Consider the following 26,796-nt stretch of genomic DNA (forward strand, 5'->3'; position numbering starts at 1 on the left):
AAATGTAGGGTTTCCCCTGAAGCTCCAGCAACAGACTGAGTCGTAGTACTGCACAGCAATCAAACGCTACAAAACAAAAGCAATGAACTGTTCAAGCGAGTTAATGGTGGGAAAAAATCCCCCCAACCATCATCCAAAACGTGGATTTAGATACAAGCAGTCAAAATGTATGGCTCGGCGATTACAACTTTGAGAGGGAATATAAACTCCAAACCACCATCATAAGCACAGCCAAGATGCCATCTGTTGACTTTGTTATAACGATTTGAAAATTGTTAAAATATTTAAGAACGGGCGGTAAAAAATAGCTAATACCGATCGTGCCATTGCACTTATAATGTGGACGTCAATTGTTTAAACTACTACCTAAGCAAAACGTGGAATTATTTCTACAAAACTGTTTTTTTTGCTGCACAAGAAGGTATAAATTATATTATGCATCACTGTTAATTTTAATGAGGCCACTGTTTCTCTGCTGAGGTCGATTTCAGGCCTAGGTGATGGTGAATAATGAATTCCAAACAGATGCCTGCTGGCTCTAAACTGCTGCTGCACGAGAAAGTTGCGACAGATGTTGCATCCAGACATCTGTAGTGTATTTAAACGAAATGATCGTGGCAATCAAAAGACACTGCGAGCGAGCGAATGGCTTTACCAATTAAGCACTAAAAACTGTGCAAATTAGAGAGGAAATGCTGGAGGGTGGATGAGTGGGAAAGGGGCCATAACTTTTGTATGCAAAAAAAAGTGTCCTACGTTAAGCCGGGTGAAAATGCCAGCCAAGAGAATAGTTTCAGTGACTACAAACTTCCAAGCATGTGACCTGCGATCTTGACCTTGTCACATGATCATGGCGAAATTAGAATCAAAGCTTTGCCACCGGGCATTTTGGGTGAGTGCAACTTTACGTTCCGAACTTTTCTCTCTGAAGTCACAAAGCAAATTGGCCAGCATTGAATTGCGAGCTCAAGAAAAAAGAAAACGAATGCTACTTTTTAAATTAACATCAACAATATTGCTTGTCGTCTTATTTTCCCCCTGGGTGTGTTATTGGACTGCCATATCTGCAGTGTGCTGTATTATCACATGCACGTGTGCCTCGTTGCTTATGACGTGAAAGCGAAAGCCATGGTAACATGCAAACGTTTTTTGGATCACAAACCAACAGTTACATGGAAAAGATTGTTAAATCGGATAAGGTCAATATAACGAATGGTGACAATGTTGTTTGGCAATTTAGATAATAATTTTAGTGTTACTACTTGCAGGAAGAATCTTAAACACGTGGATCCAGTTTATCACACCCATGGCAGAGTGAGATTGATGTCTCTAAAAGGCCTTTCCTTGTTCTGCAAATTGGTGTTTTTATGCGTTTAAGCACAGCTGACCGTGAGCCTCAAGTGTGTGTCTGTGTGATCTCGTTCCTGCAGCTGACTGATGTTCCACAGCCTCCTTCACCGTGCGCGGTTCAATTTATTTAAGGGGTCTGAGCGTTGCTTACAACCGCCACAGTTCCGTTTTTATTATTCGTCGAAAAATACATTCTGTGATATTTCTTTGAAGCTTTTGTTTGCATTTAACACGTATCTCTCATTTCAAATATGCAGCGTCAGATGCAAGTGCACACATGTGAACCGGTGTGCTTCTTCGCACAACAGTGTTTTGCAGTCCGCTATTGTCAAAAATAGTACATTATTCAGTGAGTCACTCAAATCCCTTTATTCACAACCCGGGTTGGGAGTACACTCAGAGACAATCCTCCTATACAACAGCCGCGCACATATCAGCATAGACACAACACGTAGAAAATCTGTATCATCAAAACAAAAAAATGATGCATACTATAAGGATGATATTCAACACACTCGTCAACAACACTGCCCCCCAAAATATAATATACGGTATTGTGGTCATTTTATTGTGTCTATATTTTTATTGGGTACATTTTATTGTCTATTTTTGTTATTTTGTACATTTTGGGGGGTGGTGTTGTTTTTTGTGTTAATGTTTCTGCCAACACGGCATCACCGATTAATTTCAGATTCTGATATTGCACCTCAACGTTGTTTTGACGAACGACATCATATTTAACCACTTGTACTCAATCGATATAAAATTATAAAACAAGGCACAGCACGTGCAACAACAACACCATCAACAATGCGCGGTGAATTGTAATAACGACCATTAAGTTGTAATCGTTCTAATTAAAAGCATGCGCGTTTGAAGTGGTGATCATGATCATTCCGGAATTAAGCTGCTTTTATTCACAATAACCAAACCGCAAAAAACACAGACATTGATACCATTACTGAACAGGTGCCGTTAACTGATAGTACTGTACTGTATTATTAAATAGGTATTGTTGTTTCGGCGTCCTCTGGTCTAACACCGTTTTGAGACTAGGCTCAAAAGAAAGCTGTCTCTGGTGTGGACCAATCAGTTTCAAGGACAATGCATATATTATCAGAGTATGTTTTTTTCGCATTCTGACCACAAGTATTGTGGTTAATGCAGACATGATTCCTTGTAAAAGGTTTCAGTTTGGTGTTTTAACATCTTAACACCTGTTTTGTTGCCAGAAAAAAGGGGAAAACCTATTCTCATATTTTGGTACTGGCAAAGGAGGTCCCATGAGGGTATTGTTCGTTTCCCCGAAGCGAATGGATATAATACATTTCCATTAAAAATCGGTAGTCGGGTTCTCAAAGCAGCTGAGTCAATCAGCGTTGGTTGGTGATGGGGGGGGAGGACCTGTGGCCCAGTCACCCAATCCGGCGTTCAAGGTTCGTGCAAGTCACGGATACCCGCGCTCAACGGGAGTGTTGGTTGCATGGCGATGGACATTGCTGAACGTGTGCGGATGAGCGTGTGCATCTGCGAGGAGACAAAGGCGGCCCGGCGTGTCGCTGGCCACCAAACCCCCCCCCCCTCACAGCACGTGCCTCAACAACACGTCGAAAGGCTTTCCTGGGGTATCTTTGTCTGTACTCTATAAGTGCGTGCGTGCGTTGCTTTTTGCCACCCATTTTTTTGTTGTTGGGGAGGTGGGGGGGTGCTGGGGAAATCAGCACGTACTTGTGGGGGTTTTCTTCTTCTTTTTCCTACAAGTGACGCGTCGCCGCTCTGTCTGCGACGCGGTGAACACCGAGATGACCCTTTCAACAAAAGGGGCTCGTGAAAAAACGCAGCGCTCGCACGGAGACTCACGCACTACTCGGAAACTCACGAAGACTTCACAATCTCGCGGGGAGCGGGGGGGGCGGTCGCCTGCTCGCTCCTCCTCCGCCCATCGCCCCGTGGCAAATTTACGGGAATATTCGCATGACACACGTCCATGCCACTGACACAAACAACGGCACCGCGCGCGTGGGGTACACGAAAGAAGTTGGGGAGGAGAGGAGGATGGAACGAGTGGGAGGAATGGGACGCAGTGGAACGAGTGGGAGCAGGGAGAGTAGTTGGTGGTGGAGGGAGGGGGGGGGAGAAGTTGAGTGCTGAGAAAGTTTTAGAGAAGGACACAGAGGGCGGGAGGAGAGGGATTGGTGAAGGGAGGGAAGAGGTGGGAGTTGCCCGCCGCACCCTGCCCCTGTCCGACTCCCAAGGAGAACCACGATGCGGTCTTGTCCCGAGGCGGCGCGCACCCTCTGAGCACTATAACTAAACTATGTTTTGGTATTTTACCAGGTGAGGCCCACCGCTGAGCTATAGAGCTCTTTGTTAGAAGCGACCTGGCCACAAATGATCGCTCATCGAAGTGGCTTATCGCGTGGAAATCTATAGCAGTCGGATACTCTGAACGCACGCCGATTCTAAATGTGGAAGGGAAAACCCGGAGAACCCGGAGACAAATCCACGGGCCCACGGGGAGAGAGAAACACCATGCAAACTGGGATCGGGATTGAACCCACGAACCTCCTGCATATCAGGCGAGGTCGTTAACATCTCGCCACCGCGGAGCCCCAACCGGGCGACGGGGTGGCCACACACACGCGCACAAAAATGTCGTTTGAAGAAAAAAAAGACAACGCAAACATTGGTGGAGACAGTGAACACCGAAGTCTTAGACATCACTACAGTCATCGTATCACCATCGTCAACAACACCCGGCACCGCGCCGCTGCATTACTTCGTCCTCCTCGTCGCACGGTGAAAAAACACGAATGTGACGTCCTCTTCTCGAGCTGCGCGGTGCGTATCGTGCCCCGGTGGTGCTGTGACAGTCTTACGTTTGAAATCCCTGCCAAGTGTCAATCTGATCGACTGGGCCAATAATCCCTGCCGAGTTCGATAAATAAAATGCTTACTTAGGACTTTTGCGTGGTGAAAATCGGTCAACAGCGGTTTGGCCTCTGGGTGGATACACGGCGCTGTCATGGAAACGTGGAATTCCCTCCAGTGTTAATTCTAGATTTGAAGCTTTCGTGACTGCAAGGAATCATATTCTTAGGTTTTTTCGGTAAAGTCACGTAGGTAAAACATCAAAATTAATGAAAATAAAATAAAACAAAAATCACGACGTTTCGGAGGCAACACAAGTCTCCGTCATCAGGTGGGACCGTCACAGCCGAATTAGCTGCATCACTTGATGCATCACTTGATGCAGCTAATTCGGCTGTGACGGTCCCACCAGATGACGGAGACTTGTGTTGCCTCCGAAACGTCGTGATTTTTGTTTTATTTTATTTTCATTAATTTTGATGTTTTACCTACGTGACTTTACCGAAAAAACCTAAGAATATGTTCCCTCCAGCGTGTGGCATAGATGAGCCCACCACCTGACGTCTCTTTGGGAGACGCGGAGGAACTCCCCGCACTCTCTCTCACTGGCTCTCCCGTTTGGGTGTGCTCCGTCTACGGTGGCAACACGCGGGGCAAGTTTTGTTCATTCATAATCACGAGCGATAAACACGCACGTGGGGCGAACGCGACGGGGTCAACCCCGTGGTTTAAGCGTGGAACTTCTCGCACAAGAGAAGGCACGGGTGAGTGGGCGTTTTTTTGTTAATACTTCTTATGTAAAATAAATCATTTTATTTTATACCTACGTGACTTTACCGAAAGAACCAAATAATATATATTCCTGCAGTCACGAAAGCTTCAAATCAAGATTATACATCTTTTTTTATATATATAACGATGTGCGAGAGGGAGGAGATGCCATGTTTGTGAACTTAAAAAAAAACTCTGTGCTGATGACAAACATCAGGCGCGCTCATCATCACGACGAGACTAAGCCGACCAGCCCGCGGGGTGCTGAGGCTCGGCTTTCTGGCGCTTCCTGTCGTATCCTTAGGGACGCTGACACACACACACGGCAATAAATACGCACACACACACACGCACGCTCATGCATAACAGACGCGCGCAAAGCAGTCGCAATCGCAGAGGCGTGTGTCATCGTATGAATAATACTCGTCGAAGAAAAGGACATTTGCTTCTCTTTCGTAAACGACTCGCCACACACAAACACGGTGGCCAGTAAACAAGGACGGAGAGTGGCGACGAGATATAAATGAATCAACGAAAAGAGAAGCGGCTGAGATGCAACGAGTTAAGTTGGAGAGTCAAAAAATCACCTTCACACTTGGCTTGACAGCCCTCATTTTGTTGCGGTGACGGTGGCACATTTACTGGGGGTGAGCTCACTGTGACACGCACACACGGACACACAGCCACACACGGACACACACACAAAGATCCCCCGTATAGCCTTTAACAGACTGTTGGAGCAAGTGCTGTTAGCGAGCAGCGACTGTGAAGGCTGTCACGGCACACGAAGGGGGGTGGGCTGGCCAACACCATGCCAGGCCGCCTTCGTCTCCCTCGTGGCGATATTTACACACCGCCCCACACAAAGACACACACTGACACACACACACATCCCGACACACAGATACAAGTGTGTGTGTAAGAGCCCCGTAGCGCAACAAAGCACGAATGGTACAGAGCACTGAAATACATATTCCTGGGCCCGGAATGCTACGTTTTTTTGAACTTTCAAAACAGTATAACCAACACTACCACCTCCACCACCAACCCCCTTCTTGCTCCTTATTGCTTCCCCTTCTCCCTCCCCACCACCACCGGCACCAACCTCTCTACCCCCCCCCCATTCCTTCTCCTCTCTACGCCACCGCCTTCCTCCCCAGCCTTTAACGCAGCTGTGACTCTCCGCGACCCCCTTCAGCCGGGCTTTGCCGCGTTAAAGCCGGTCAAACAGATGAAAGTCGCCGCCACCGGCGTCCCTAATCCCAGCAGGAGCGAGCGTGGCGGGGTGAGCCCCCCTCGTTAGCGGCGTCGCCTTGTTCCCCGTGCGACTCGCCCGAGCCCTTCCTGGGTAACGCGTTGCTCGCTCCCCGTGCCCGCTGCGAGACTGCTACGTCCGCATCCTCGTGCTGCTGCTGCGCGCTCGCAGTCGTTCGAGCCGGCTCGCTGCCGCCACTACTGCTACGCCAGCTTGCCGACCTCTTAGGGACTCTTGAGAGAGAGAGAGACAGAGAGAGAGACTGGGAGAGACGAGGGGAGAGAGAGAGAGAGAGAGCCGGCGTCGCTGCTGCGTGACCGCTGCCTGGCTTCCTTCATCTGCGCGCTTGTCTTGATCGCCCCAGCTGTGCTCCAGCGCCAGACCTGCGTGCACATCTCGTGGGGAGACACGGAGGGACGCCGAGAGAGAGACACGCAGACAGACAGGCGTAGGGTACCAAGACACTTGTATCGATTATTTAACATTGAACTCAAAAGATTGTAAAAGACAAAAAAAAGGAACACGAGTTAAACTTTTTCTTTGTTCGGTTAGACGGGATTTTTTGGAGTTTGTTTCAGTATTGGTGTATGTTCAAGCTCTGTTGGAGTGGTAGCTTGTTGCGTTCGTATCATCCCTGAGCGTGTCACTGGATAGTTGTTGGTTTTTTTTAAAGCGCCCGCCCCAAAGCACAGAGTTGCTTTCTTGTTTCCTGCCATCCGTGAGCTTGGAAGGGAGGCGAGAAGAAGAGAAGAGGTGGACAAGGGTGGAAGAGGAAGAACAACAATAAAACAACAAGACGAAGAAGGGAGGACAGCTGGGGGGGTGTGGGGGTGGGCAGGCGGGGAAGTTGCTGGTGGGTGTCTGGAGGAAGACGGCGCGTTTCCATCCTCCTTGCAAGCGACTTCTGCGCCCTGCGATGTGAATATGGTAAATCGTTGGGGGGGGGGGATGAGGGAGGGCGGGGGAGAAATATTGTAATAAATAAATATATAACGGTTAACTTTTTTGCCGTCTATCTATAAATAAATCTATAGACAACCGCTGTGAACAGGTTTCTCTTGCGGCGCTGTTTGATGATCATCACTGATCGTAGTTTCATTGCACACCGATAAAATTTTGTTTTTTTTTAAATTGTACAACAACAAAAACTCGAGAGTGGGTTAAACTTTTCGTAGCCGCTACCTTTTGTGACTTTTTAATCAATTGGTGGACTCCGTATTCCACTCCGGAACTCTGTATTTTTTTTTCTGTATAGCAAGAGAGGGGCTCCTTGCAACTTTTCCTTTGCGCTGATGTGCAACACATGCAGGTATGTACGTGTGTAGCCACGTTCTTTCCTGGAAACTTGTTGCCAAGTTGTGGATCGAAGCTTTGCGAGTCGATGCCTGGTTTGTTGTTGTTGTTCACACGTGTCGTTTGGTGACTTGTAAATTTGGTACCGTACCCGGGGGGGGGGGGGGCTGGGGGGGTTACTGTTGGGACACAACTGTGCAATGACGGAAGGGGAAAGAGTTGTTCTCTACGAAATGAGTTAAATGTGAAAAAAGTTAAACAGTCTCGGGTAGACTGCATAACGCGGATGTCGCAATCAGTTGGTCCAAGCACCCTCACCCTTCACCCGACGACACCTCCCATCCTCCACACCAAATGCTCTTGTTATGATTGTCGAATTGAAACTTCCGCTGTGACATTCAGCGCATACCTTAGCGACAGCATGAGCTCCGCACTGCAAGCGCCCATGCAGTCCACGTTAATAGATGTTTGTGAGATTTGTTGTGGCTGGTTTGTTTTTTTACTCCGTATAGCATACAGAAGAATCAATGTGCACGTAGCGTCAAAAAAAATTACCCTCCGTTTATTTCATGAGATCAACTGCAGCGAAGAAAGTAAACTTTTAGAGACGATTTGATTTTTTTTCTTTTGTCGCATTAAATGTTTTCTGTATAACGTGCAGAAGTCACGCATATGTCATTGGCATATTTATTCATATTTACTCAGTGATATCAATTACAGCGGAGAAAGTTGAGAGCTTTATTTAATTTGGGAAAAGTACCTGTGTAAATGTCACGGGTTTGCACTGTTTGACAGGGTGCAACGGCACACTGCAACGGGGTGTTCGTTTCATCGAATTCTTTGGCAAAGGCCAAATCATAATTGCTATTTACAAAATTAAAAGCGGAAAAAAGGTTTGCTGAAAGATAATCAGTTTACACAAATTCACGTTGAGTCTATTGTTTTCATGCCACGCTGTTCAATTGATGTTTTCATTCTTGAAAGCTCCATAAGTAGTTGTCAACTTTGAAAGCAAACTTTGTTTATTGCCAATGTACGTAATATTATAAAGGTCATCTATATTTTGAGTGTTAGCTTACATTCAAATTACTTAATGCGTGGTTATTGCATTTCATAAACATAAGCACACACAGATGTTAATTTTTTTCCCAATTTAACGTGGCTTTAGCTGGACAATTTGTCGAAACAAAGCAAACCCGCATACAACGAACATAATCATTCACGTTTACTTTGTAATAAGTGCGCCATTTTAAATTGCTTATATATAAAGCATTAACGACGATACATTTGGAGGAGAAGGAGAAAGAAGAAGAATGTGTAAAAAATATTTTTGGGTGTTTTTTTTTCTAGAAAAACACAAAAAAAACTTTAAGTGTCATGTAGCCTAGAGCCTGAGCACCACCGCTAGCTCGCATTCCAGGGCCAACATCTGATTACGATTATCAGCCGCCGTGCCCCTTGTGAGTCACCGGCCACGTTGCCGTTTCATCTCGGCCCCCCACTCACGGGGGAGGGGGGGGCAGACGGTTTGTCATCGTGCGAAGTCGAGCCGAACCGGCCCAGGTCACTCGCAACCCTGCTGAGCACAGGTGGTCCCCAGCCATGGCCGGAGATGGCAGAAACTCGGAGAGAAGGAGGGGAAGGGAGGTGGTGGGGGCCAGTCTCTGCTGAAGTTTGGAGGAAGGGAGGAAACAAACTGGTGAGGCACTGGTTAAGGGGACCTTTTTTCGGTGGAAAGAAGTGGTGGGTTAGAGAATGGCGTTGAAGTGAACGGAGGGAGGCTGTGCGTTGGGGGGGGGGGCAGAGAACTAGGGGTGAGTGGGAAATTCGGGGGTAGTGTGGGGGGGGTGAAGGAAGAGGTCTTGAAAAAGTGGGCCACGAAAGGGGATCTTTGAGAAGATGTTTCTTGAGTGGGAGGAAAGGGATGGGTGGGTCAGAAGTCTGGCAGGAATGGAAAGGGAGGACATATTGGAGGATGTGGAATTGAGAGATGCACATTCAAGCTGAAAAGTTCTCGCATATTTTTTGACCACTTGCAATATATATGACAAGACGTACATCCATTTGTACGCACTGTGCGTTACATTTGAATAAAAAGGCACACCTTGAAAGTATTAAGAATCTCTGTAAAAACAACATCCTCTGTGAGTATCACAAACAAAACAACTACACAGCAAAGTTAGGAGAGGCTGGAAAACGTAATGCTAATGATACTTTCAGCCGTTTGGCACGAACGTGCGGTTTTTCCCCTTCCAATGCGGACTGAGCGGTGACAAAGAGAGAAAGTAGCTTTTTTGGATTCGGCAGTTTCCATCAGCATCTCCAGAGTCCATCAACAAAGGGCTAAGTGTTTCACCGCAGGTGTGAAACCGGAATTTCATTGCTAGGTTTCCGCATAGTTTGTGGCAAAGGCTGTGCAAGTGCCCTCACACAAGAGAGGCCAGGTCCACCAGCAGCACCAGCCTTGCAGGTGGCCCTTGTCTTGAAGGTCCCCCCCCCCCCCGCGCAAAATGTGTACACGATGTTTTTTACATTTATTCTGTTACTGCAACAACATAACATAATGCAGCTCTGCAGAAAGATGGATGGCTAACAGGGGAAACTCCGGTATCCATCTCGTAAAAAAATATTCCATATGCGCTGGCCACCACACAGTATGGTAATTGTTTTAAAACTTTTTTTTTCTCTCTCTCTCTCTGCGCGCATGTGCCACCATCACTAGGGTAGCTTAAGCCATAGAAAATATTTAATGCTTGATGTTTTTATAATGTGGGTTTTTTTTTACAAACCCGAAGAAAGAAAATGGGATGATAAATCCTGACGTGACGGTGGGTACAGGGGCGTTTTAAGAGTGGATGTTTACAATATTTATTTTGACACATCTCTCTTTCCGCCGGATTTTTTGTGCGGTTGGTTAACAAGTGGAAATTTTTTGATGGATGAAAGCTCTTTGGGAATAAAGAAAGCAGTTTTAGTACGCAGTTATGGTTGCACGTAAACAACACAATAAAAAACACAAATCTCTTTACTTTGTTCAGGATTCCTATAATTCGCGCCTGGTATGAGAGTATCCCCTTTTAGCATTATAATGCTGAATAGTAAGTGGAGAACAAATTTTAATAAAGCACAGCAGCTTGAAATATTTGTTTCGGATGTAGGTTTTTAAAGCGTATTGCTTGTTTACAATAGCTCTGTGACAGGTAACAGTGAGAATGTTTAGTTCTTTATACAAACTATTTAGTTTCATCTTTAAAAAATTAACTGAAAATTATTTTTACGGGGTAAAAAAAAGCTCCATTTGTAAATGGGTATGGATAAACAAAAGGAGGCTGATCAAAGCTTTTTTGGTAAATGTATCATCACAATGTGCTTCTTGCAATGGCCGGTTTTTGTAAATACATTACCGTGATTTTGTTCTTAAGTGACAAGAGTGTGGGGGTACAAACGATATTTGCTCAGTGAGCACATGTGTCACTGACATCCAGTGCTCGAGTTTATAGGTTGGGGGGATGTAGCGATACGCTCCTCTGGCGATTCTATCTATCGTCTAAATTCAGGGTCATAAATTGATGCAAGAATCAATTATGTTTCAACATCGGGGTATCGTGGCCACGAGTAATGCCAGGGCCATGCATCGGAGTGGTGGCTACCCACGTGGCCTATCATCCAGCACTGTGTAAGTATGTACCTTTGGATGTTGAACTTCGTTTGCACCGTACGTGGCCAACCATGCTAATCGGAGTTGCGGGGGAAGGACAACACATTTTAAACACAAAAATCAGTTCTGAAGATAATTGGTCGATCACACTGATATTGTGAAACTCCCATACGCGTGTGATTCGAAGTGCATTTCCCTTCCTGGCTCGCCAGGAGAAGGCAGTACAGCAAGCGAATTAATCGCCATCTGTTTTCATCTGCATGGGGATAGAGCGTTGCCTCCTCGCGTGCATGAGGTTTTCTCCAGGTGCTCTAGTTTCTTCAAACACATATAATGAACACTCATTTATTGACTGACAACATATTAAAATAAAAACCCAATGCAGGACCCTCCTGAAAAGGAGTCTTACAACTCAGTCTCACACCTCCGATTAGCACGAAATAAGTTCAACGTACATACATGCACAAGTAATTTATTATTCGAACAATATATTTGAATAAAATTACATCGATTTTAACACGGGTTATTCGATGCATGTTTTTTACTTAAGAGTTTTTGAGTTGATGGGTAGATACATCATCATTACACTCTGAGTTTTAAAGTTTGATTCTCACTGTGGATGGGCGTTGATGATGCGAGCATCATATCCCAAATCTCCAAACTGAGAATAACAACAACATTTTCACCAACAGCGGATCCTACGTCACTATCATTATTATTGAGGTCTCCTTTTCAATCACATCATGAACGATCGTTTGCCTGGATGAAAATGCCTCATTTTATAGATTTTTTTAACCGGTAAAAGCATGGCATGTATTCACGAACAAACATGCGCTTGCAAACGGTGTGTGCGTGTGTATCTATACGAAACTAAACTATATTTATTTTACCAGGTAAAACCTAGTGAGCTATACAGTATAGCTCTTTTTCAGAAGCGACCTGGCCACAAATGGTCGTTCTATTACAGCTAAATACTCTAAACGCACGTTGATTCTAAATGTGGAGGGAAAAATCGGAGGACCCAGAGAAAAATCCACGCGACCACGGAGGAAAACATGCAAACTCCAAATATACAACAGCAGGCGTCAGAGTCGAGATCGAACCCACAACCTCCTGTATACCAGGCGAGGTAGTTAACATCTCACCACCGTGGCAAGATGTTAACTCCAGTGTTGTTTTGCATAGCAGCAAAATTACAAATAATACAATGCGTACACCACTTTCAAAGCATTTACAGCATCTCGAATAATGCATCGTTAATCTCAACAATTGTAATAGATTCGTTAAATAAATAAATGCTTTGCTCCTGCACCTTGATTCGACAACACCCGTGGAGTTGTTTTACTTTCTACAGCAGAAATGAGACATCGCATTATGCCGTGACACCTCGCAGCAGCAACAAAATAAAACTTAAAACTTGTGCCTAAGTCACGCTTCATTTACTAGGTGTAGTATTCGTTTGCGTAAGCCGGTGAATTTATACGCGTCAACACCGGTTTCTACATTTGGTCATGGTACAGAGCAGAATTCATTTACAGAAATTGTGTCGTCGGCACTCTGCTTCATCTGTATATATATTACAACAGGTATAGCTCATTGAATCCAGATGAAGAAAAAAGAGTATACTTTTATTTCCATAGAACCTTCACTTGCCAGACCTAACCGCGCAAGTGGCTTACAATATTTTACACACACACACATATATATAAACACATTTTTTGTTAATCTGTCACAGTTGCTTCGTGCAGACCAACAGGCCCAAATCGCCGAGCGGTCAGAAACAAACCGCCCCTGTAATCGACGAGCGCTAATATATTTCTTGAATTGAGCAACGTTATGAAAACTTGGGGACACAAGACGATGGAAAGGAACATTCTAGAGTAGAGCCGTGCAAGGAAAGAAGCAAACCGAGAAGTGTTTTGACCTGCAGCGTGGTGGTTGAACACTGTATGGATGAGACTAAACGGCCAGTCGAATACACGATTCCTCAACGTCGGTTGAGGAATCGATGAGTAAAGTTTATTGGAACAGTAAACATGGTAGCAGCGGCAGAGGAGTGATAAGGAGGCAACTGATGCCCAGTGAGCGAGTGACTGGGATCAATCAGTGTTGCTCTGCATCAAGTAATAGGTGAGGTAGGAACTGAGGGCTCCACCCCAACTCGGGTAGAACGTGCAGCACAAATATTATCTCTGCATAGCCAGAATCACGCTGCAAGTCTGCACGTCGTAGGCCATTGCCTTACTAAATCCGTCACAACGATTAACGCTGGGAGTGATATTAAACAACAAAAATGTCTTGGAGATTCTTCTATAGAACCAGCCCCATGGGCAAAATTGCGTCGCTTGAGATGAAGCAAGTCTGCTTCTTGCCCGATGTTTTCACCCACGGGAGCGTTGCACTTGATAGTGAGTAATTCACCAATGTGTAAACACTTACTTGAAGTTGATCGTTACATCCAGCTGAGCCTGCTCAACTTTGGTAAAGCGAGGGTCCATGTGCACGCACGACCACGTGCTCTCTTGGGAAGTGACTGAAGTGTCCAGAAAGTGTGCTTGCAAAGGCAATTGCACCGTCCACTGTAGTATTTAAGTAGCTCAATTGCACAATTAGACATGCAGTGTCTGTTCGATAGTCCTCGCACAATGTACCCAAAACATTTGAAAGGTAATGATAAAGTGTTTGCCTTGTAATTGCTTGTTCAAATCACTGCTGGTGGAGATGCCTCCAACGAAAGGAAGTTCTAGACGGGTATTTCGAATACTAGCCAAATGTCTTGGAAGACGTGGGAGCACCCACACTTTACGCCACCACACGTGACCTGCCAATGGACTTATTGTGGTGTGTCCGCTTATACCACTGGGTGGACAGAGGCAGGGGGGGATAATTGATATGTACGGTGCGGAAGAAGTTCACCACACATTTATGTTGAACAAATGCTGAACTTCTTCAACATCGAGATTTAACCTGTCGGCACGGTAAGTAGCCAACCGTGCTAAATGGAGGTGCAGAGCCGGACAACAAACTAAACACTAAAAGCAGTTCGAAATAAATGAGTTTTCAATCTAGATTTAAAAGGGCATAGCCCCAATGGTTTCCTAATACTGCTGCATGGAGGTCCTCATAGCATCACGCTGCATTTATGTAAAGTGTACTTACTTTATACGATATTGGTCTGAGAAAACCAGCGCCAATTTTTGTAGTGGTGGAAGTTTGTCCTTTCGAAATGAAAAGGCATACACATACTTTGTAAATCTAAGTTTCATATTACATTAGGGGGGATATGTTGGAAAGTAAGGCCACCTCGGATGAATGTGTACGGTTTCCTTTCTCTGAATGGCATCACAACACAGATGAAGGCATTAGATATGGTATTTTAAGTATATTACATTACTGTGCGTAATTATTCAACAGGGATTTAACCTGTCTGCAATGAATTTGAGATGGCGATAAGAAACCTACACCGTTACCCCATATTCCCGTTCAAGGATTTGTGTTTGCCTGCTTTGAAAGTCGACAAGTGGGTAAACAAGAGTATTATTTGTCTCGCATTGTGAGCCATGTAAACAATCGTTTGATTAGACTTCACTCTCGGTGAGCAGTGGAAATGTTTTTCTTTCTTTTTCTGCTCGGCGAATTTCCCACACTGGGACCGACTGTTGCTATTTCCTGCTGCCCAAGACTGGGCATTTGCTCACCATAATATTGCGTCTCGCATTAAGAGAAAACATTTCCCCGAGCTTACTGTGTTTTTTAGACCACAGTCGTTGGGATGCATTACGAGAATGAACCTGAGCAAGGAATCCCGTACTTGGCGATGCTGCACACAACGCGTGTCAAAAGAAAAAGGAGGTGGCGGGGGGGGGAGAGACAGATAGGTGCCATGGTAAAAATAAATCTTCAAAGAGAAAGGAGAAATGAGCGAGGCTGAACGAAGCAGCGATACGGACCCAAAGAAGCGAGAACAGGGGCGGATTTTTTGTTCTGTTCCAATCGTCGCCAATCAGCGGATGGAAGGGACAGATGAAGACTCTTCAATTGGCGAGCCAAGAGTCTCCGAGTTTGGAGAAGTGTGTTAGGGGCACAGGGTTTATCTCGTACTCGTGTCTTTTCTTGTAATTTTTTTTAATGATTATTAAACAGGTAGGGGCCTCGTTTTATTAACCATAATTTACGAGCAGTGTTTTATATACTTTTGAATGAAGGGTTGACACGACAGCCAGAGTGTGAACGGACACCATGAGGGAATACGTACAAGACAGATTGAATATCCTTGGAAGTAACTTACATTCTTCACTAACGTTACCTTAAGTTTATTTATGTATTTGTACCGTCTGGATGTTTTGAATTAATTAATTTTCTGGACAAAAAATACCTTTGCTTAGTCTTCATTGCTAAAAACTGCTTAATGTTTTGTTCATTTGTTTCGTCAGTTTTATTCGAAACGTGGGACCAAAACATTTAAAAACGGCATCTGTTTTTCATTTACATTTCGTCTGTGACACCACCAGTGCAGCAAAGGGACTTGTCTGTACAGTGAGTTTGTTAAGGGGTATTTCAACGGCGATCGAGCTGGAAAAAAAGGCTGTCACGCAATTCGAGTGGTATGTCTGGACCAGATCTCGTTGGCTCCCGCCAACAACATGTGCACTTTAGTGACTGTACAACCCGCAGGCCTTTGTACAACAAGAGCAGTGGGTAGTTTTTTGGATTATATTTCATTTATTGCAATAACAGTTGGGAGAGTGGTTTAACAAAGTGTAAGCAACTCGAAAAATGGGCAGTCATAACCAGTCATTTGTGCCAGTCATGTGGTAGACCGGTTGGTCTCACTGGGGGCACGGATGCCGTGGGCTGCTTGGGCTTTAAAGGGGCGAATGCTGCAACGGGCGGCTACTTTCAGCGTTTTTCAACATTTCAAGAAAATGTACAGAGGGCCCGGTTCAAATGTTAGTAAATTATATATTTAGGTATTTTAAAAAAAGTACAGTAAGAAGAGTGCATTTGAACTTCTGAAAAAATAAACAGAGGTTTTGTTTTATATAAGGTTCCCCACACCACGCTGAAGCTGAACTTTTTCTCCTGGAGTGCGACAATACACAGATCAGACGAACATATGTTTGCAAGAAAAGTTATTGCGCCAAGTCCCACTTGCAGACAAAGCGTTTCAGTTTGGCCCTGTCGGCACTGTGGGTACAGCCTTAATGGCAAGCCCCTGTACAGCATGGCCATTGTGCGCTGGGCTGTTTTCCTTGGCAATTGTCGTCGGACTGGAGGAGGAGGCCCGGAATTACGGGTCTCGTGGTCCCCTCTGCATTTGCTGAAAAGGTCTGGCTCGCTGAGACAGTCGGAGACCAGGCATGTGCAAAAATCAGACAATGACTCGCAGACGGTGCAGCGTGGACCAAGCGAGAAACTGACCTGCCAAGAACCCCCCCCCCCGCACAGTGCTGGTGTCTCCTGTGGAGTCACTCCTGCCAAAGTCCCAGCCATATAAATTATATAAACAAAAGAGAGCTGAAAAAACTATAAACTGCCTTTGCTTGTCTGCAGATTTTTTTTGTATTTTATGAAAAAAAATGTTAGACGTTAAAGTTCTGCAGATCCCAGCGCACCGCTTGGTCTCCGTTGGAATGTGCACCCTGGAATCCAGCTGGGACTTGCTGGTGTCTGCAGAAATCGGACAAAGCCGAGAGCAGGAGCGTTAATCCCAGAGGTGAATGTGGCTGGCTCAAGTGGTGCCTTTCGGTGAAGGTCCCCCCTCTCCCCAACACCCTGCAACCCCCCCCCACCACTCCGCCACCCTTCCCTGCGCCACCCACTCGCCCGCCCACCCTCCCGTCCACCCTGCCACCTCCCTCTGCACCCTTTGGCCTGGCTGAAATGAAACCCCTATACTCCTTACTCAAAGCCCCCTCAACTCCCTAGTGAGGACCTTTTGCAGGCCCTGTGCAGTCTGGCTTGCAGCCCCTAGCCATCAGCACCCTGTAATCAGTCACGCAGTCCTCTGGTCATATGTTGTCCATCAGATGTGTTTACTTTGCCTGTGACAGCCGACACATCTGGATCACATATTCGGGTCAGCAGTGTGCCACAAGACACATTCCAGGGGATCATTTCAGCCGTTGTCATGGAGAAATTCTCCCCTCCAGTGATTTTCAGGCTGCATGACAGAAATACCGACCGCTTGCCATGGGACAAAAGTCACAGGGTCTTGGCTCCCCGTTTAGCCCCTTTCCGTCCCTCCTTGCAAGGGCGGGGGGTGCGGGAGTAGAAAGGAGGGGAAAATCCATTGCTTTTTCTTCCTCTGTGGCACCAAGTGACTTTTTTTTCTCGAACAAAAAAAAGTCGACTCTGTGTAGTCAATGCTTGAAAATATACTTTATTTTCTATTTATCCACCTGAAGTTTATAGTAACTTCGCTTGTGTTTATTTTAGAATGCCCCAAGAGTAAATAACAGTGCATTTTGATTTAGGATGTAAATTTCTTTTAAAAGAAAATATTTTGGTTGGCATTCCATCCCGGTAAACAGCTGAGATGGTGATTGCTGCAGTTGTATGTAGGTGCTATGCTATGTTCCCTTTTTTTTTGCTCTATCCTCTTCCTTCATACAGTATGCCTTCGCAGCAGGGTTCTGATTTCCAGCCAGCGCACCTGCAAAATGAAAGTAAGTTGCTAAATATAATAAATGGCATTGCCAGCACGTGACTGCCATTAATAGCTGCGGAGGGCCTAAAGTAGTGCTATACTTTCTTGAGCTATGAATTCACTTTTTTTTCCAAACATATTGCAACTTTTAATATAATAATGTGGAGGATTAAAAATGTACATGTTGTACACTGCATAAAAGTGACATGTTTTGGAATTGCGAGCTACCCAGCAGACCATGCTAACAGCAATGCTATGGTTAAGCTTTACAGCTGGCACGGATTGTGGAAAAATGCATTTTCATACACATAATTCTGGAGCAAATTTTACACGAGTATGCTAGCTATGTAATAGCTTACTAGTTATCGCAGTGGCTTTTTTTAATTCAAGTTGTTCACTTTTAATAGAGATAATTTATAGTTTTTCTGTGTTCAGCGCGATAAAATCCATCCCGGCTTAGGTGTCCGCGCACTAACACTTTAAGCAGCACGTCAGCCCCCCTTTTTTTTGCTAATGCAATTTGTAATGCTTTATGTAATATGCAGAAATGAGCCTGCGCTGAGTGATTAAATAAGCATTGCTGTTGCACTGACAGTGGTGACTTGGCTTCTCAAGGGAGTAGACATTTTAAGTTGCCTCATGGTTATGTATGCTCTAATGGCCCCAGAGAAGAGGTACATGGAAAATAATTTGCCTTTTTCGTTCGAATATTAATACCCGCGTTTGTCATTGACTCCATATGCGAATATAAATAGAACTTTTTTGTCCAAAATCAATGCGTATCAAGTTAAACTGATCGTATGGGATAAAAGTTGATCATTACAGGATCGTAGAGTTTTCCTTTTGTAAGTTATAGCAATAACATGAATAATACATGCCATTTGTAGTCCTTTGTGATTCCACTGCTGTGTAAAGACCCAAGGGCCTCTGTGTCATGGGGGGCTGTTTGACCACACTGCACCACACTGGTCAGTGAGCGTTCGTGTAAGTGGGCCGCTTGAGCAGAGGGCAGGGCAGTGGGAGGTAGGGAGGGCTGCGGAGGCAAGGAGTCATTCAGACTCGCTAATGATGCTAACCTTGGCTGGGAATCGAACTCGGTCCGCCGGGTTCATAGTGCAATGTGCAACGACTATGACACCACTCCCATCCGGGAGAGTTTGTGTTACATGGATTAATATAACTGATCTACGAACGTTTTTTTTTATGTGTCGTGTTCATGATTTACTTTATTTATTCCACTTGTTTAGCCGAACTTGAGTGTCGTGACTCTCTTTCAGGAAGGTCCTGTAAAGTTTCGAGAGCAAGAAGGGCTCTGTATATTCCAATTGAGTAATTTGTGGATATATTTTTTTTAATTTGGCAAGATTGGACCATGACACTGGCACACGACGGCCCATTCTTGCGAGTGACGTCGCAGGATATTTAATGCCTACTGTGAAGCAGACTGGCGTGCATTTTTACAGTGAATACACCCCGGCAGTATTAATCAGGGCGGCCACTGGATTGGAACCGTGATCCTCTGCAAAAAAACAACGATCACGCTACCGCTCGGGCGCGTCACTGCCCCATGGAATGCTGTATTCTCTTTAAAGACTGGTAGTAATAAACCATAACATAGGCAATTGTCCAACAATTCTTGGATTGCCTATGTATTATATATATGATGTGTAAAATAGATTGTTTTAAAACCAAGAGTTTGAATTTTAATTATGTAATTTTTTGATGGCAGACCATTAAAAGCCATCATAGCCCTAATGGCTGTTCAATGTAACTGTATGTGCGGGAATTGTGTGCCCACAATCAAATAGCCGCTTAATAATAAACATGCATATGGTTGCCCATATGTTAACAGTGTGTCACGACATGGCCCATCTGGTCCAGAGATGGATATGGCATATGGGCTGTGGTGAGATAGGATGTACAGTATTGTGTGATCCCAGAAAGATCTGAAGGAAACTTGTCAGATGGCTGTGTCAGCAAGCCAAGTCCCGCCGCTGTAGAACATCTTTGACAGCAGTCGCTGTGGATAGAAAGGTGGCTTAAAAAAAAAAAACAAGTGAAAGTATCTGATTTAAACTAAAGTGATGATCTGACAATTTTTACCCTTGCTCTATAACTAAGGCTATTACTGCGAGTGTCTGGCTGTCAGTCACCGTGTGCTGAGGTTAATACAGCAGTCGCTGCCCATCCACCGTCTTTCCTCTGGGGATTCCCGTGCTCGGATGGATGACATTTGGAGAGATCGGACCGAGGTGTGCTATAGGGGGCATTGCTAGCATTTATATGCCTCTCAAATTTCATCACGGACCGTGGGGGATATCGCAGACGACACATCCAAATGAAGCGTGAATAGATGGCAATATGATTGACAGAAATAGTTAGGGACCCTGCAGGCTTTTTTCTGAACATCCCGGTCACCCGGTACCCAAAGTTTAATATCTGTTCTTGTGAACTCCATGTCTCCTCTCGCCATTGTAGGCAGGTTGGGTGCCACTTTGCGATGTTTCTGTGTCCTGATCTCAATTTTCGCGTCCTTTTTTCTTCTCTGCGCATGCCAGCAATCACAATAAAATCAGTGCTAAAAACTAATTTTCCTGAAATGATGCAACTAAAACATTAAAAGGGTAATTTTGATGTGAAAATCAGTGTAAATTTGCGAACTGCACATAAATGCCATTTATTGTCAATTCACCAACGTATCAAGGCCCCTCCATGCCATTGGGATTTTTTTTCACCATACTTCACCACGTTGGTCAGTGTGGGTTGGTAAGTAGGTTTGAAGGCAGCGGTAGGGTAGCAGTTAGCGCGCTGCGCTACGAACTCAACAACCAGAGTTCGATTCCCGCTCACCGTCAACACCAGTGACGATTATTTGAACCGGTCCTGGGCCTTCCCTAGGTCAACTCATTCTCAAATGAGTACCTAGTGCGGTGTGTAAACATCGCCTCTAGGGAGACAAAGGCGGTCGGGCGTGGTGCTGGCCACCCACCCACTCGTTTGCCGTTCCGGCTTTCATAGGTACTCGTGAACAGGACTTGCCCCAACAGTCTGTTAAGGTTATACGGGAGATCTTTGTCTTGGCAAGGGCAAGGCCGGTTCTGTTATTGCCGATGTTAGCCCTAGCCCCGGGAATCGAACTTGGGTCACCGGGATCATTGCGCAGCGGCGTGACCACCGCTCGACCCAAGAACTTAATAAAAAAAATTACAGAAACCCACCGTAGTTATTCTGCCGCCAAAACGTAACAAAATCTGACAATTTGCGAATCGTATGTTAATGTTAGCCAGCTAATAACGTGTTCAATTGCGGCTGCATATATCTACTCCGTAGCTGTCTATCATTACGATTTCATTCTGTAACTTTGAAACATTGGATTATACAACTGTTCACACAATAAGACAAGGTTATCCATGTTTATCTTCCTGCTGATATTCTAATTATTTGTATTGTGCCGTATATCTATCTTCTATATTACAATAGAACTACCCATCTTTTTTTTTTCAAATGGTTTAGGCTGTGGAATGCTTTTCACCACAGAATCAATATTGTCTGAACCTCCAAGGTGCTGTCCCTGTTCGCCGTGGTATTTTGGCTCCAAATGCAATGTGCTCCGCTCCTTGCTGCATTTCATCCCAAAGTTGTCCCGCTTATATGAAATCTGTCACTCAACTGCGTGGCGTTATTAGGTGAACCCTGGTGTCCGTGGGGCTGGACACCTGTAAAGGACATTCGACGGGTGGCTTTTCTCTCCTCGTTTTCTCAAGCGTCCCTACTGCCCGAGCCATTCCCTCATCCCCCCCCCCACCATCAACCACCCCCCTCCCCTCCCCCTCAGCAATCTTCCTCCTACACGGTCCTCTGACCTTCTGACCAACGGGAGCTTTATTTACTATAAGTGACATCGGCTATATTGGAGTTTTTGGAGTTCCTGTGGTGCATGCCTAAATAATATTTGTAGAGCAGTTCTAAGATGAAAAGATACATGAATGGGGAGCAAAGGTTGCCTGGTAACTAGTGGTCACCCTTGATCAGCCAGGCCTTGTGATCACCCATGCAAAGAGGACATCCTTCGGAGGCTGCCTACACAATAGTGAGATTTCTGACCTTCACATTAGCACAATAATTGATAGCTGCACCGTTACTGTTTTGTGCTCCAGGAATTAAAGTACTGGATGATAAATAAAATTTTAAAAAATCCTCACGATAAATGCCAATGTCTGCGTGCATATGTTTCTGTGGCTGTCGGTGTTGCTCTCCGATGTGTTTTCGGGTTTTACCGTTTATTGTTCCGCACAATGTCCAACGTGTCACCACTTTGCACTGGGAGCTTCTGCAGCACGTGAATTCGGTTTCGCTCCGTGTGCCTCCTTACGAATTGTCAGACGAGATGCCGCCCAACACGTGGCACACCCTGAAAACGCATTGCAGGGCGGCATCCTAACTCGTGTGTCGATCAAAACTAAACTCTTGAAATCTGCTGCTGCGACGTAGTCGATATCCAGTTTGGACATTTTTATTTAGGCAGATTTGTCGTCTCGTGAGAAGTTGTGGATCCAAATAAGCAAAATGTGTATCCTTCTCCCTTTAACGTTTCGAATACAGATGTACTCTCCCAGTGAAGACAAACTGAAAAGTATTCACTCTATGCTGAACTACTTTCAGTTTTTTTTTCCATTTCTATACATATGATGGAATGGATGCTGTCGCCTTGATATAATGCTTAGCGCACTGGACTTGCCATCCCAGAGGTCGCCAGTTCGATCTCCCAGCCCGGCATTCGATACGATGGGAAAAGTTTAGAAATTCCCCCCGGCCTCTGTCCACCCAGCAGATTACAGTTTGTGTACTCCCACCTCTCCAGAAACATCTGACGAGCGTAGAGAAGTTTAACACGTAGGCGTTCGCGACCAATATTATCCATGATAGAGGTTTTTGGGGTTAGATCGTGTAGATATATATAAATGTGTCGTTTAAACCCGCCACCACCTCAATTTACGTCCGGAGCAGGAGGGTTTCTCCACAACTCTGGCTGCCCGTCTGATAATGCTGGTTGTAAATACTGGCGAAACGTCATTCTCGAATTTTAAATGGGTTTACTCTTCAACACACCGGTGTGCTGAACTAGGAACGAATTGGCTTGTTTTTTCTTTACGTGACAAACCTTACAAATTGACTGTGTCGATCTAACCCAAAACCTCTGTTATAGCGTAGAGAAGTAGGCCAAACTACCCTCGAGAGGGGATCTCTAGAGCTCCCTCTCTTGGAGGCCATTCCGCTGACAGAGGCGTAAGCAGGCGGTTGCAGGTTCTGCACTTTTATATTTGATACAAATGTACTATACGGCTCTGTGAAGTGGCTTCTGCTGCTTGTTTTACATTCATAACGTATTCAGGAACGACACATATACATATAATTTAATCTACGTACGTATATATTCCAGATAAAATTTCTTGGAATCACTCAAAACCTGGAGCTGAAAAGTACGCAAAGAAGCGTGAAGAGGTGCTTGTTTGGAATCACACACCGAGGCAGGCGGAGGAGCACGCGAGCTAGAAAAGGAGTGGACACGTTAGACAATGTTGACTGTTGAGAAAAACGAGTTGGCTCGGATAGGGGGCACGTTGCTTGAAAGGGATGACGACCAGTGGTGGAGTCTAACGCCGCAGCGAACGTCAGCCACAGAGAGGGAGCGATGAACTCCGCTCGTGTGCAGGGCATTCGACGGAGAACATAAATTTCCAACGTGACATCATGAGCGATCGCGATGACTTGTACTCCTTCATCCAGCAGTGTATGATGAATCACCCCAAGCCATTCTACGCTTTAAATTGGCCATACTTCGACACGCTGGGCAGTGCAGATTGACGGTGGTGGTCACGGCGGCGGTGGTGGTGGTGGTGCTCATGACCGGTTCAGATCTCACTTGCCACTCACGTTACCTGCGGTGGAGAATTGAGCTCAGGTCACTGGGTTCATGGAGCAGTGCACTGCGCCACAACTCTACTCCGGCCCTTTTTATATAAAGCCAAAGCCATGCAATTTACCCTATTACAAGGCATTTTCTTTAATCCCACTCGTCCACGGTGGCAAGGTGCCTTGGAAGAGGTGGCAAGTCACCCACACTCTAGCCCACCACACGCCACGTGCCAATCAATTAACTGTGGCGTGCCCATTCCTACTGCCGGGCGGACAGCGCCAGGAGATCGAACCGGTGACCCCCCGAATGCGGGCGTGCCTTTAAGCGTCACACCATGGCGACATCATCCTGCCCCTTTAGTAAATTGCAAAAATAATTGACACTGGGTATTGTCAGAGTTGTGGCTTGGATGATGGACATTGTTGGAGGTTAATGTGGACTCGTGACACAAATCCCTGAGACCCCATTGGGCTTTCTTTGCTCCGAGATGCTTGGGGGGGTGGCAATAGGGAGAATGTTAATTACTCCAGCGCAGTATTACATTTGACACGCTACATTTGATGTCGTGCCAACTTCATACTTGTGTTATTTTAGATGTTTTTAATGTGATTAATACATTCGTACAGTGTGCGTCGAACTCCGTTTTGAAGTTTGGTTACTTTTTAGCAATCATACAACGCACAGCTCATATAAATATGTACAGCTGAATGATGCATCCCTGCAATTGCCGGCTCACGCAGCTGTTGGAACAAAGGCCTCCACGGGGGGGGGGGGAGATGCTTCAGAGCACCTCTAGATATCGTTTGGTCTACCTTTGCAAGCTGGCCAGACCTCTTGTATGTATGTATGTTGAATTTCTTTCGCACCGTACGTAGCCAACCATGCTAATTGGATGTGCAGGGGAAGGACAACAGACTAAACACAAAAAGCAGTTCGAAAGAATTTCGTTTTCAATCCGGATGATTTAAAAGTGCATAGCTCCAGTGGCTTCCTGATATCGGAAGGAAGAGCTTTCCAGACGGACGCAGAAGCGCATCTGAACGCGCGCGCGATGCAGTGACCGCATCTGTGACCGTCTTGCAAGAGGTGGGAGTATCCACACATTAACCCACCACCAGACGCGACCTGCCGAGTGATTAACCTTGACGGGGTGGACAGAGGTCAGGGAATTGGCAGGGGGCTGCGGGTTAATAAACCTGCCCCATTGTTTTAGCTGCCGTGCCGGGAGATCAAATCGACCCCTGTGGATCGCAAGTCCAGTAGTGTTGCTAACCGTCTCACCACGGCAACATCCCACACACGATATTACAGGAGGTAAAAACAAAACAAAACAAAAAACACTTAAAAGTGCAAAGTCAAATACCTTGACGCATTAACTCTCCGACAAAATTTCCCATGAAAATTAACATCCTCATTTAAATGGGAAGTGCTCGGGGCCCCTTCTTACTGTGGTTGAATCCTTCCACATATTTATTATTTTTAAACAAAGAATCAGCTACCGCCCCCACCCCACCTCTCGACACCCCTCTCCCCGGCTGAAAGCTTAGCCCCCCAAACCCCCTCCCCTTGCAAAATTCTTAGTGAAGCCATTGACTGTGTTGTCTCCCTCCTGAGCTATTCCTGCCCCCCCCCCCCCGACTTTAAACGAGGTCACACTTACAGGGTTGCGAAGCAGGCTGCCGCTTCAACTCATCACAGAGTCCTCCACATCTGAATGTCTTGCACTAGTGTCTTGCACTAGTGTCTTGCACTAGCGGCACGGTAGCAATCTGGGAGAACGCGGGAGGGTGGGGGTGGACTATACCCTCCCGTATTACATTGTTCTGTAATTTCCAAAATGAATGTTTTACATGCGGTATTGAATTCTGGTTTCACATCCGAAGTTAACACGGCACTAAACGTGCGTTAGCGCACATCATACATCTGTGCGGATGTGTGTTACGAATTTAATGTGACATTCTAGAATTACGCAGGTGGACTGCAGTGAAATAATTGTACCGTGTCATTCTAGCCTCTGTCAAACCCGGTGTTATTACTGTGCAGTCATGTCCCAGATGTTACCTTACTTGTTCGTCTCTCCTCTAGTTAGGCAAACAAATTTATTTCCTCGGTGCGTTATACCATGTCGCATACAGTACATCACCAATACATATTAATGTATTTCCATTTGAAGACGATGGGTCAATAGAGCTGTGTGTATTATCATTAATTCAAGCCTCTTGGGATCTTTACTTGCTGTCTGCTTTATGTTTTGTCCTGGTTTATGTTGCAGTATGTTAAATTAACGCTGCGGAATGTGCTGTGAAGGTTGGATTTTTAGTATGATGGGCCTTATAATGCGAAGTATTTTAACGCACCTGTACAATAAATATATAAAAATGCAGCGATAAGGTTGAGCAATTATAATGACTTATCACGCCTGGAAGAGACATCGTCCACTTGAGAAAACCTTTCAGTATTTTTTTTTACAAAGAACCCAGCAATGCTATTCTGCTAATGGCTCACTTTTTATGCAAGATATACCAGTTTTTTTTTGTTAAGTGCCTGCTGAGCAATTTCAATAGTACTCATTCGTATATCTCAAGAGAATCGCATAAGCAGACCTTGTGGTCTCTTTATGGTCTATGTGGTGTAATCAGATGGAGTGAAAGTAGTCAGCGGTGAGGGAGATGGGATACTCCCCCCCCCCCCCCTTGTTGCTTTCGTGCGAGAAGCGGAGCGTCGTCTGGTGGATGCGATGGCTGCGTTGCGTCGAGCCGCTTCCAGCAGTCCTGCCCGTGGGTCGTGCAGCGGGGGGAAAGGTGAAGGGGCACCATTGGGGTGGCATGACCTGCCACTCTGGCTGGTCAGAGGGCGGGAAATCCAGGCCGGCTCTGGAAAGTGTCCATCTGATCCCATGGTGGCCTCGTGACAGCCTTGAGCCTTTGTGTGGTGTGCGGTGTGTGTGTGGGTCGCTGACTCGTTGAAACCGTGGCTTGCCCCCCCTCCCCCCCGAGTACAAGGCCTTTGACACTGCGCACTCTGCCGAGGGA

At 45.6% G+C, this 26,796-nt stretch overlaps 1 protein-coding gene across 2 annotated transcripts in view; it reads left to right on the plus strand.

Annotated features, from left to right (window-relative positions):
- Positions 1–6,914: 6,914 nt before the first annotated feature.
- BNC2 (basonuclin zinc finger protein 2) overlaps positions 6,915–26,796 on the plus strand; it is an 85,195-nt gene continuing 65,313 nt past the window's right edge. Inside the window, exon 1 of one of the 2 annotated variants that reach the window (XM_078623829.1) lies at positions 6,915–7,174. In XM_078623829.1, the coding sequence (XP_078479955.1) occupies positions 7,172–7,174 (3 nt within the window). In that variant the 5' untranslated portion in view covers positions 6,915–7,171. The remainder of the gene's footprint in view (positions 7,175–26,796) is intronic. The other variant, XM_078623821.1, reaches the window with a different exon arrangement.

Source organism: Lampetra planeri, chromosome 3 (genome assembly GCF_965212315.1).
Source record: "Lampetra planeri chromosome 3, kcLamPlan1.2.h2, whole genome shotgun sequence".
NCBI classification, from domain to species: Eukaryota; Metazoa; Chordata; class Hyperoartia; order Petromyzontiformes; family Petromyzontidae; genus Lampetra; species Lampetra planeri.